We start from the raw sequence: 13,169 nt of genomic DNA on the forward strand, positions 1-13,169 counted from the left end.
GGGGGGGGGGGGGCAGTTGCCCTCGGTGCAGATAAACCTAAATGAAGGGAAAGTATGTGAACTAAAATCCCCAAGGATATTCTGCTAGTTAGTGCCTGGAGGACGTTCCACATCCCACTGTAAGCTGTTTCTTTGAGTTTCTCCAGGAGTTAAGCACTTTGGTGATTATCTCATTGTTTCCTTTTGTACATCACACAGCTTAGTTTTACGACTCCTTTTGATCATAAATTGCTTGAACTATTTTAAGTTACACGTGCTTTGATGAAGATTGTCATGTAGCCAGTTTGTCTGTTTTCACTATGATTGATTAACCACCTGTTTTCCTTCTGTAACTTTCTTGTCTTTACAATAAAAACTAAAACAAAAACTGACTCGGGGCTGTGCCTGGGCTCTCATCTCTTGAAGTTTTCCTCAGTGCAGTCCCTTCAGGCTTCTCATTGCTCTGAATACATGGGCTCTGAGTAATCTTTTGAATCTCCGTCACTCTACGAGAGGCGACAGGGCTTTCCCTCTACATGTTTCTTCCTAACCCACTAGTTAGGAGTGGATGGCAAGGTTACCTAATCAATGGATTGAGGAAACACGTACAGAATACAGCCGTACTATAAGTTTTATTACAACATTAAGCTGCATTTGGTGTATGCACAGCTGTTATTGTATAGCAGAGGGATTAACACCAAGTGGCAAGCAGTACATTTAAAAGATTATAATTAGTATTCTAAAGTAGAAAACCAAGCTGTTTGTGGTGTGTGTGGGGCGGACACTCAGAAAACAGATGAAGAGGATCTTGAGTGTCCCTGAAAAACCCATCTTCCATTCCCACCCTAGAGGCCATCCAAGATAGCAAGTCCCCCTGTCCCCAGGCATCAAGGAGCCAGACTTGGGCAGACAATGGGTTTTGGGGTGACTGCCACCTCTCCCATCCTCGCAGACACCACTGACAGCTGCTCATAATTTCACTTCCCAGACTATCGAGACCAGCATTCCCTGTGCACTTAGTGTCATCAGGCACTGTGCTAAGCTCTTCATCTCTATTATCTCAACAACCTCTCAAAGTAGAAACCACCACCTGTGGCATGAGAACACCGAGCTGACCATGTCACTGCCTGTGGTCACAGTGCTAACAATGGCAGAGCCAGGACTCAAGCCAGGTCTGATTCAGAGACCCTCACTTTACGGTCGGAAGACTTTCCCTCTTGCAGAGGGGCTCTGGGAAGGGCTCCTTGAAGGGAGGAAGGCAACAGTGGATGGACTTGGACGAGTCTGACTGTGCCCCTCTCTCTGGGGCCAGGAGGAGATGGTGCAGCCCGTCTCACCTAATTTAGTGTGTGATCAGTGTGTGATTGTGAGCATCAGCCAGGCGTAATGAAGGCAACAGGGACCCAGCTGCAGGCCCAGCATGGAGAGCTTACTCCCACAAACGTTGTCTCAATCCCTCCATCAAGCCATCCCCTAAATCGATGCCCAAGGAGTTTTATACAAGAGCAGCAAATGTCCCAGCACCCTCTGGTGGCCTGGGCCACATGCATTCTGTTCAGCACAGAGGGTCACTACTTACCGGCATCCTGATACTGCTGGTAGGCTAGGTCACTCTCCCCATTAAAGACCCCAATGACGATGACATCATCTCCATCCTTCAGAAACTCCTGGACCTGCTTCAGGGTCCGGACCTCCTTGGAGGGAGGCCCGGACTGCTCGACCATGTAGTTAACGATCCCTGGGAGCAGAGCACATGCCTGAGGAGTGGCTGGGAGCTGCCCACCCCCACCTGCACCTGCGCCAGCCCCTCCAAGGGCAGCTCCTGTCAGGGGGCTCCCTTCCCCACCACGGGATGAGAGAAGTGGCCATACCATACTTTTCTCGTGGGCCATTGTAGTCAAAAGGCTTTCCCTTGCGGAAAATTTTCAGGGTGGGATAGCTGGAGACATCGAACCTCTTGGCCAGGTCTGTCTCTGCAGTGGCATCGACTTTTGCCAGGGGAATCGGCGGTGAGCGCTTGCTGAGCTCCTTCGCGGCCTTCTCGTACTCGGGGGCGAGTTTCTTGCAGTGTCCACACCTGCCAAGAGGAAGCTAGTTCTGTCAGGGACCTGTTCCAGTGTGGACTCGCCTTCCAGCTACATGAGGTGCAGAAACCCATCCTGTGTCCCCAGGCAATTCTGTGACATCTAGCAAACCTCTGAAGGCCTAGGTGAGGGGCTGGCAGCAGGAGGAAGGCGGTCACACACACAACACAAGCAGAGACGGCAGCGTCAGTGACAGGCACAGAGAAGGCATGGGAGAGACCGAGAGAGACGAGGTACAGGAAGGGAGGATGTTCTTGGTTGGGGAGTTGGGAGCTCGCAAGCATATGAGCTCGGGATGGCTTTCACAGAGGAAGGGACAGCTGAGCTGCGACATGAGGGATTTATTTTTTTATTTTTTATTTTTATTTTTTTAAAAAAAGATGACCGGTAAGGGGATCTTAACCCTTGACTTGGTGTTGTTAGCACCACGCTCACCAGTGAGCTAACCGGCCATCCCTATATAGGGATCCGAACCTGTGGCCTTGGTGTTATCAGCACCACACTCTCCCGAGTGAGCCACGGGCCGGTCCTGACATGAGGGATTTAGACAGGAGCCCATGAAAGGTGGGATGAGGGGAGGGACAGCAGACAGAGGTAATGACATGAACAAAGGCACGGAGAGCTGAAGAGTGTGACAAACCCACATGGACACACACACCGACCTGGCAGGAGAAGACACATCGGGGAGCTGGGAATTAAGACGTCACATAGCCCCGTTTATACAATAAGAACGGACAGGCCAGGACCCTGCCTGCTGTAGGGTCCCACTACTGAGTTAAAAGGAACACCGCCTTGGGCGGCCCGTGGCTCACTCGGGAGAGTGCGGTGCTGATAACACCAAGGCCATGGGTTCGGATCCCACATAGGGATGGCCGGTTGGCTCACTTGGGAGAACGTGGTGCTGACAACACCCAGTCAAGGGTTAAGATCCCCTTACCGGTCATCTTAAAAAAAAAAAAAAAGAACATTGTCTCATCCAGGTCCTTAAGACACACATGAAATAAATGTTCACCTGCAACTACTGGTAAGTGAGAGGGCCCATGCTCTGAGGTCTCACTGACCAGAGGGACCCGCACCACGCGCACTGAGCGTGCAGCCGCCTATCCGCTCTCCCTAGCTCCTGAGCCGTCACACATACAGACGCCACAAAGCAGCCAAGCAGCCAGACGGCAGGGTCCTGCTGTTCCTCCTCCTGCTCACCAGGCTGGGCCCCTATCATAGCACCACCAGTGCAGTTCTCTCCAGCACTGCAGGGGGAGGGAGGGCGCCCGCCCGCCTGCTCCCCCCACACACCAGGGCGCTCCCCGCCTTCTTCCCCAACTCATTTTCTTCTCCAACCACCCACCTGTCTTCTCTTCTCACCCATACACCCAATCATTTCCAGGTGCAGTGGTGTTTGCGGCAGAAGCCAGACAGCCTGGGGTTTGGGGTTGTCCAGGCACTGCCCAGAGCGAGGGCACCTGCCTGTATCAACCATGGCCTCTGCGTGCCCGTTCCAGGCTCTCAAGCTCCCTGGCCTGGCTGCCTCCCCAGGGGCTCATCTATAGGCAACACCCACCTGAGGCCATTCTTATGGCTTCTATTCTGGTTTACACAGCATATCCTGATAAATACCAAGCCTGCTCAAGAATCAGAACTACCAGCTGACCCATGACGAATTCATAAATGGTACCTCAGGCTGTGTCCTGGGAAGACTGATGGCCCCTCCTGGAGATATACTCATCTCTCTCTTGGAAACAGTCTCTCCAACTGCTCCCCGGGCTTAGCCATGCAGCTGGCCCAGCCTCTGTCCCCTGCCTGTGAAGCTGGGCACCTCACAGATCAGCCACCTGCACTCTCTCCTACTCTCTTTCTTCCTGGCACCTTCCCTTGGACACCCCCCGGCACCCCCTAAGGGCCTAATTAATATCTTAATACGAACTGACACCCATCTTACCATGGGGCATAAAACTCCACCAGAATGATATCTGCATCATTCACAACTTCATCGAAGTTATCTTTGGTCAACACGAGCGTGACTTCTGGTGGAGGCGTCCAGTCGGGCTGGGAGACCTCTTTGACCTTAGCAACGATTTCTGAAAGAAACCAAACAAAACTGAGCACATGGAGACCCCGAGTTGGCAGGTCCTTCACCTCACTCCAGAAGCAGTGGGGAGCGGGGAAGAGAGCAGCAGGTCCACAAGGAGAACAGGAAACATTTCACTTCCTGACATGTGACTGCATCTCTGGCCACGGCCACCTCTACAACTCTGAGGAAACAGTTAAGAAGCAGAAGGTCCACTGTTCCCCAAAAACTGTCTGTGGCATTTCCACCACCTCACCCACCTCACGCACGACATGCAGACTTCTCTAGACAGCCTAAGATCTGCCTGATGAACGAGACTTCCTTTATTAACAGACTATATGACCAATTGCAGGCACAAAGTAGAAATCTCCCAGTGGTTTTGATCACAGACACCTATTGAGACGATTTTGGGGCATCCCCTTAACATGCACAAAATGCACATGTAGTCACACACATCTAGCACAAGCACATTACACACACTGTAAAATGTGTGCAAAAACGGAAAAAATGTGAAAGAGCATAAGCTCCCCCTGCTCAAGGTGCACGGCATCACCTGGGAAGTCTTTAAAAAAAAAAAAAACCATTTGTGGCCTCCCTCCCCAGAAACGGATTCAGTGACTGGAGTATGTCTATAATACATGCTTACATAAGACTCGCCAAGGGGCACCATTTGCAGCCTCCCTCCCCAAAAACGGATTCAGTGACTGGAGTATGTCTATAATACATGCTTACATAAGACTCGCCAAGGGGCCGGCCCGGTGGCGCACTGCGCTAGTGCGCCGCTTGGGAAGCGCAGCGGCGCTCCTGCCTGAGGGTTCGGATCCCACATACAGACCGGTTCCCGCTCACTGGCTGAGCGAGGCGCGGGAGCAACGCCGAGGGTTGCAATCCCGTTGCTGGTCCCCGGTCCGGTACGGGGGCAACACTGAGGGTTGCGATCCGTTGCCAGACACGGAAAAAGACAAAAAAAAAAAAAAAGACTCGCCAAGGGGCCGGCCCGGTGGCGCACTGCGCTAGTGCGCCGCTTGGGAAGCGCAGCGGCGCTCCTGCCTGAGGGTTCGGATCCCACATACAGACCGGTTCCCGCTCACTGGCTGAGCGAGGCGCGGGAGCAACGCCGAGGGTTGCAATCCCGTTGCTGGTCCCCGGTCCGGTACGGGGGCAACACTGAGGGTTGCGATCCGTTGCCAGACACGGAAAAAGACAAAAAAAAAAAAAAAAGACTCGCCAAGTGCTTGGTTCCTAGGTCCAGTGTTGCACACTGTCTCTCTCCTTTTTTCACTGCAGAACCTACCGAGGAGCCAAATCTAAGAACTGCTCCTGCCTGGCAGCAGCGTCAAACTGAGTCACGCACAAGAGGCACCTCCATGGCCAGCTCACAGCGCAGATGGCCTGCTGGGCCCACGCCGGGCTCCTGAGCCAGCCACCGTGGGGGCCCGCTTAGCAAAACACACTCGGAGTGGCCTGCGGGGCCTACCGGCATGTGCTGTTCTAAAGGTTCCAAAATGGGCCACGTCCCTCACAGTCAAACACTGGGCAGACTTCTAAATATATACACCTATTTACTCTTAAACAATAGAAGTATACTACTTTCAACCCGTTTCTAGATCAACTTATTTATGTACTGATATGGCTAAGACATATTTGTTAAATAAAAACACGAAGGTGAAGAATAGTGTTTAAGATATGCTAACAATTGTGTGAAAAGGAGAAAAACTATACACACAAAAAACATACTGGCTTTTATGTATACAAATTACCTCTGAAGAATGCAGAAGAAACCTGTTACAACAGCCGCACTGAGAGGGGAGCTGCATCACCAGGGTCAGGGCAGAAAGCCTATTCATTAATCTACCTCTTCCAATCATGAAGCATATAAACATATCACCTAGTCAATGGACAGACCAATACACTATGAAATTAAGTATCAATGGAAGTGACAATATTTACTTTGTGTGCCCACAACAGGGTCCACTGCTTAAAGGAGGAGACTCTCACACCAACTCAAAGGAACTCTGAGATGACATCCAACTGACCACACATTCCACAGATGAGAACCCAAGGCTCAGCACATGCCTATTTTACAGCTATAAAGATCTGAACCCTATTCAATGTTTGTTCTACTATTCCACTTTGGGAACGGGAAACATAGCATCATCTTTTGTTCCCCCTTCCTTATGGTCATTAAAGAGTTATGCCCTTGCTAGAAGATACCACACTTCTATGTGTTCATTCATTTAATAAAATTTATGCAGTGCCTAATTAGTGAGTCAGGCAGGGATCCATCAGGCCAGATTGCAGATGCCATCTGGAGACTCCCTGGACTGTGGCTTTCTGCACCAGCGGTTCTCTGCTTCTGCTCTGGACCAGCAGCAGCAAGCCCTGAGTGCTTGTAAGAAATGCAAATTATTTGGCCTGACTTGAAACTTACTGAATCAGAAACTCTGGGGCTGGGGCCCAGGGATCTGCTGGAGGGAGCCCTCCACGTGACTCTGCTGAACACTAAACATGAAGAACCACTGCTCTAGGACACCACCACAAACCTTGGCCTCTCATGTCATTTCTAACACTGCTGCTCCAGATCTTGAGTTTCGTGGTCTGAAATGTACAGATGCCTCTCTCATCCAAGGATGAGTTTAATTTAGATCTTGGTTACCCCAAACGTTCCAGCAGAGAGCTGGTGCTCCTAGGGAAGTCAGTTACGGGTCCACTCAACTTGTTTTCCTTTCTATTATCCACACTCCCACTCCCCTCACTTTCTGTTCCTGGGGAAGGGAGTTCTGAGCCCCAGCTTCCTCTAACAGCTCAAGCAGCACCTCACCTTCCTGGGTCCTGGAGCCCTCGTAGTCGACAGCCTGCCCCTTCTTAAGGATCTTGATGGTGGGATAGCCACTCACATCAAACCTGCTGGCCAGCATGGACGCTGAAGTCGCATCGATCTTAGCAACAGCAATGGGAGGGTCATTATCCTTTAAGACACTGGCAATTTTTTCATATTCTGGAGCAAACTGCTTGCAATGTCCACACCTAAGAATTAGATTTTGGGGAAGGAGAAACAGGTTAACTGTACCCACAGAGATTTAAATCCAACACACACAAAAATGGGGGCTTTAGGAAATACATGCAGTTAAGACACACAACACAATGGAAAAAGTCAAAGGGGCTTTTGAAGGCAAACACGTCTAGATTTTAATTCCAGCTCTACCTGAGCAAATACTTTCAACATCTCTAAACCTCAATTTTTGCACCTATAAATTTCCCAAGGTCTGACCCAGTGACCCCCTTTCAGGGGGTCTGTGAGGTCAAAATTCATCATGTAAGACATTATTTGTCTTTTTCACTCTTTCTGCGTGTACAGTGGAGTTTTTCAAAGGCCACCTGACTCACAAGGATGTCAGTGTTCTGATGTTAACATGTAATGGGTTGTTATTTTAAAGTGAACTAATATTTTTAATTTCGAATATGGTAAAATACTGATAAACACAACCCACCTAAAAACCTCTTTGGGGTCCTCAATATTTAAGAGGTCTTGATACCAAAAAGTTTAAGAACTGGTGATCTATGAAACAGGAATAATATAACCTCACAGACCTGTTAAAAGGACTATCGAGATGTTTTACGTAAAGCACTTACACTATGCTTGAACATCAGGCACTGGGCAAATAACATGAGTTCATCCTGACTCTCATCTCAGAAGTGAAATGGGGCAGGCAGTGGAGGGAGCACAGCAGGGTTATGAGATGCACACACACAAGAGAGGTGAGGGGCAGGAACACCCCTGCACTGTGAGGTGGAAGATGGGAGAAGAGGTGGGTGCCTGACTGCTCTCCCAGGGCCTGCGCGTGCAATAAAAACCGACCTCACAGGCCTGAGACAGGACAGGGGTAGCACGTGTAACGTGCAGGGGAGTGGAAGGGTGGCCCTGAGACAGGACAGGGGTAGCACGTGTAACAAGGCCGTGTCTGTTCCCAGCATGGGTCTCCGTGTCAGCACTGCCTGTTAAGCGCCCACCCCAGCTGTGGCTAACAGAGCATGCGTTCATACTTCACCCACGGACCCTGGAACAAGAGCAGCCTGCCTCCTTGGTGCAAACCCACTGAGTGCCCAGCATTCCTACAGCAAGAGAGTGAGCTCCTGCAGCCAGGCACTCCCCCCCGGGGCCTGGATGGCCTCATGAGGGGCCGGGCTCGGGATGCACAGAGGTTGTCCAGCTAGAAGAATGTCAGTCCTTACCACGGAGCGTAGAACTCCAGCAGCACAGTGTCTTTGTCGGCCACGAAGTTATCAAAGTTTGCATCATTTAGTACTAAGACACCATTTTCTTCCTTAACTTCCAAGTCGTCCTCCTCTTCCTCATCTTCCTCCTCCTCCTCGTCCTCCTCAATGGAGTCTTCTCTATTTGAAGAATCTGAGAGGAAAATACCCAGACTGGTTAGGAAACTGGCTACTCTTCTCTTTAAAACTTTCCCAGAACCCAAGAAGTCTTAAAATGTGTCAGGAGCCCTGGGTGGTGCCTGGGGACCACCCTGAGATGAGGTGGTGACACCAGTCCTCCCTCACCCAGCAGTTCTCTAAATTTGCATACTGGATGGCCACCTAAGATTTCATTGAAAAGGAGGTCCTGGCTAAATGATGTTTGAGAACAACAGTTCTGGAATTTCAAGTCCAAACACCCCAGCAGTTGTTGGAGGGCAGGATGGGCCCTTCTGCAGATTTGCAGCCCCCTGCCTTGCTCTGCACTCTGTGCACCATCTCCTCCCTGCCCGCCACCTCTGCAGTCTTCCCAGGCCTCGCCGTCCCCTGCCCCGGCAGCACAGGCTCCCCTAGCCACACTCCACGCTTTGCATTTCAGGAGCACCTCATTTGGTGGTTCCCCCATGTCTGTGCTCAAGGGCAAGGTGATCTTTCACTGATATGCTTCCTCCTCACCCAGTAAGCTCTCCAGAGGTAGGGCCTCAATAAAACCTCCTGCGAACAGATTACCTCCCTGGGCCCCAAACAGTACAAACAGAAAGCAAGTACTTATTCTCGACTTTTCATTCTGCAGGACGAACAGGATAATTCTTTTTATCCTCAAGGGAAAGGCTGAAGCACGAAGGGGAAGGAGGTAAGGAATTATATTTTACTTATAAAGTCACCTCTGAGTAATTTCCAGGGTAGAAGTTATTTTGGGATGAATTTAGGAATTTATGGGGCCGACATGCATCAAAAATATAAAGTACACTTTTGCATGGAAGCTAAGTTTTCTTCCCAGAATGCAAGAAACCACACATCTTATTCTCAAGGTTCAGCTTAATTTTCTCTCCAAGCCATAAGATTAAGCATGGAACCCCTGTTTGGATTAACCAAGTTTTCCAGCTACTGCACATGGGTAAACCGAACTGAGCGCAGCAAGCACGATAATTTCATCGACTCTGCAGCCAGAATGTTTCAAGGGGCCATCATTTTTCTGGAGACACTTCCCAGGAAATAAGTCAACACTAGTCACAGCGGCTTTCCAAAAGGCTAGTCTGAATATCTGAATACCCCTCACTTGAAAGTCCAGCCCAAGTAACCCGGGGGTTTGGTGCAGGAATGTTCCTCTGCTTCAGCTGGGGGCCAGGTGGGCACCACACTCCCTCCTCCCCTGAGTGGTGTGTCACACAGGCTGGAAGCCAGTGCTAACAAGTAGGGTTTGGGTACCATCCATGTCCCCTCTCATTCACTGCCTGGCTGCTCCACACAATAAGAGAATTCAGCTTACTTGCAGGCAGATGGGAAGACTGGAGGAAGTGGGAAAGCAAGCACTGGGGAATTTCATCAAGGCAGAAAACACAGCTGGGAGAGGAAGAGGACCTCAACAATCCGCTCAATGCATGGGCTACATTTACAGGCCTAAAACACACAGCCACATCAGCAAGTCCCTTCCAGTGGAAATCTCAGAAAAAGAAAACGTGAAGATGTTTTCCTACCTATGCTCAGCCTGAAGTGGACTCTGAACCCTACTAGTGATGGAGCTCTCATAATTTAATGGGTGTCAACAAGTTAAAACAGGACTAAGTGTTTCTAAGAGGCAACTTATTTCTTGACACTTCAAAAAAATGAATTTCAGTATCTTTTTAAAGGATAAACAAAAGGACAGGATATTCCTGACATAATTAAGGACTCTCGACTACATTCAGTTACAGCCCCTACCTTCCCATTCCTCCCCAACCCTGACAACCCCAGCACTGATTCCTCTGCAACTTGAGAAGGTGATGTCTCTTATTTTCCTACCAAACCCACACATCCCTGCAAGCAAAACACCCACATTTTAATGGGTAGACCACTCTTCACTGGGCATCACTTTTAAAGTTGGCTATTCTAGAAAATATATCCAAAGCTTTCTAGTACCTTCTGAAAGGGTGCAACTTTCCTCAGCATGAAGTGAACGAAGCCTCCACGTTCATCTCCACATGGCTTAGCCCACATGGTAACGTCACTCCTGAAATGTGGGGCCCTTCATCTAACTGGGTCACTGCACTCCCTGTCCATTCCCACTGGACACACCTGGTGATAACAATGGGTCCCTGCCAGCCTAGACGCAGGGTGGGATGTGTACTTTAAGGATGTCCTCACTCTACTTCCTCAGCTGGCCACTCTCCAAGTCCCACCAGAGCAGTGCCTATAACAGTTAGATGAACTCTATCACTAGGCCAAAATTGACAGTTACATTAAACACTGAAAGCAAGAAATCTGTTATTAGAGATAATATTCTAGCTGATATTTGTTATGTGCCAGGAACTGTGCTGAGCTCTTAAACACATCACTTCACCCCTTGAGGGAAGTATATATGTTACACGCACTTTACAGATGAAGAAACTGAGGCACAGAAAACTTTAGTCACCTGCTGAGGATCACACAGCTACTTAGCGGAGGGTCCTGACCACTGAAGTGCTATGCTGTACTGTCACATTGGATTTTCTTCCCAATATGCCCAAAGTTTTAGGTGGAATTGTTTAGATTTCCCATGTTAAGGCTCTGAAAATAATGACATCTCAGAAATGAAGAGGGGCAGTTTCTCAGCATGACACAAAAGTGAATTTCCACTTACTTTTAAATCTAAACAAACCTATCCTAAATGAAAACAGGTAATAAACAGGATCAAAATATTTTCCTTTCCTATTTTAGCTGCAAGGATGTGTAGAGGTGACTTTTAATCTGAGACAAGGAAAGCCCTGCAACCTGGGGCTTAAACCATCAGGACTTAGGGTCTATTCAGTAACTATAGAGGGTGGGGGGTGGGGAGAAGGCATTTAGGTGCCCAGACACCACTGTGCTATTTGAATCTAAAATGTAACAGAGAGAAAAAAGAAAAAGCCTAAAGACTTGGAACATCTCCCATTCGGGATGCACAGCCCTGAAATAAATCTACTGGATAAGTGAACTGCAACAGGCTTTGAAAATGAAGAGCCAGGGATTCCCTCAGGGACAGGAGTCAATGTTAAGAGCTACAAGCCCTGCCCCAGAGGACATGCCCCGGGACGACTGCCCATGGCATGATAACCCCAGGGATTCCTTGGCTCACCCCAGAGGCAGCTGCTTCCCAGGAGGGACTCTACTGCATTAGCGACCTGTGACCCAAAGAATAAACTCACTGGCCCTAGCAGCCCTTGAAGACCACCCAAGTTTGCCACTCTCACAGGCCTTTAAAGAACCGCCTCGCACCCCCACGCCAAAAAAAAACCAGATTCCTGGACCCAAACCAGGACAAAGCTATCATTTTTAGCTACATTTCAAAGAGAACCCGCCATCCACATGGTTCTCAAACTTTAATGTGCTTCCCAAGGTTTATTCTGCCTATGAATTAACAGAAAACTAATTTAAAAGGAGATTCAGGGCCCATCCCCGCACTCCGCTTCAGTATATTTTGGGCATCTGTATTTAAATAAGCAGCCAGGTGATTTGGATAAAGGTCCCAAGACACACTTGTAAGCAACACCGCTTAGCTGGTTTCTTTCCACAGGTGTTTTTTGTTTTTTTTCTCTCCACCAAGTGCTGGTTTCTACTTCCTTTTCTATTTGGGCAAAGAGTCTTTCGAATCAGTGACCTTCACAGAAGTTACTCAATCCGTTTAAAAAGAGTATAAAGTTCACGCTTCCCCTCCACACTAATATGAGAAAAAGGGATTTATTTATACTGCAGCAAACTCCGTAGGTAAAAAGCCAGTGAATAGGAGAAAGGGCAGAGAGGAAGAAGGTTGAGACCAGCACTGGGATACCCTGTTCTCTAGGAACAGCAATCTTTTCTTAACTAGTACTTCCTAATTTTCAAAGTCCTCTTATGTTTGCAGCTAGGTGACTTGGAAGAAAAATGCTGGAACGATGCCTGGTAGCTGATCACTGTTCCTACTGGAGTGCACGTTCCTGGGCAGGGACCCCTCACCGGCCTCTGCTCCCGGAACGCAGCGCAGTGACTGGCCCACGGTAGGTGCTGCATAAACGCTCGCGGAAGGAAAGAGATGTCGTTTCTCAAAGACCGAGCCATCCCTTCATCCCTCAAACCAGAACGCCTGGGACAATTGCTTCCAGACCTACAGGCCACACTTTTAACTAGTAAAATGCTGGCCGCCCCAGAGCGCTCCCACTTGGCTCCTCGCACCCTCGCCCTGCTCTGAAGCGGGCTCTGACCACGGTGCCCCTCTCTCCTCACTGGGCGTGTTCGCTGGGACACTGTGGCCGGGTCTCACGCCCGCTTTCCCAGGAGCGACCAGAGCGCAGCCGGCCTGGACCCGAGTTAAACCCGAGCAAACGAGGGCGAAGAAACCAGCTACAAAGAAAGAACTTTGCGCCCCCGTCCGCGTCCAAGCCGCGGTGGCAGGGCTTCCAGCGAGGCCCCAGCCCCACAGCCCCCGCCTCCAGACCACCCTCCTCTCCCGGGAACCCTGCCACCGCCCCTCAAACTCCAGCAAGTCCGCGTCGGTCGTGGCGCCTGTTTTGGAGGGATCTGCGCGGACGCCAACCTGTCGCCGGCGCCGCACGGCCCCGCCCCTGCCCCGCGGCACGCACGGATGCTCCGCCTTC

The 13,169-nt window shown here is 49.9% G+C and overlaps 1 protein-coding gene across 1 annotated transcript in view; it reads right to left on the reverse strand.

The window, feature by feature from the left end:
- Positions 1-13,169, reverse strand: part of PDIA4 (protein disulfide isomerase family A, member 4) — a 51,457-nt gene that overhangs the window by 7,495 nt on the left and 30,793 nt on the right. The window contains exons 2-6 of the mRNA XM_008575106.1: positions 8,362-8,536; positions 6,950-7,155; positions 4,000-4,138; positions 1,851-2,056; positions 1,559-1,717 (exon numbers count right to left, since the gene is read on the reverse strand). Of these exons, the coding sequence (XP_008573328.1) occupies positions 1,559-1,717; positions 1,851-2,056; positions 4,000-4,138; positions 6,950-7,155; positions 8,362-8,536 (885 nt within the window). The remainder of the gene's footprint in view (positions 1-1,558; positions 1,718-1,850; positions 2,057-3,999; positions 4,139-6,949; positions 7,156-8,361; positions 8,537-13,169) is intronic.

Source organism: Galeopterus variegatus, unplaced genomic scaffold (assembly GCF_000696425.1).
Source record: "Galeopterus variegatus unplaced genomic scaffold, G_variegatus-3.0.2 Scaffold1135, whole genome shotgun sequence".
Classification (NCBI taxonomy): domain Eukaryota; kingdom Metazoa; phylum Chordata; class Mammalia; order Dermoptera; family Cynocephalidae; genus Galeopterus; species Galeopterus variegatus.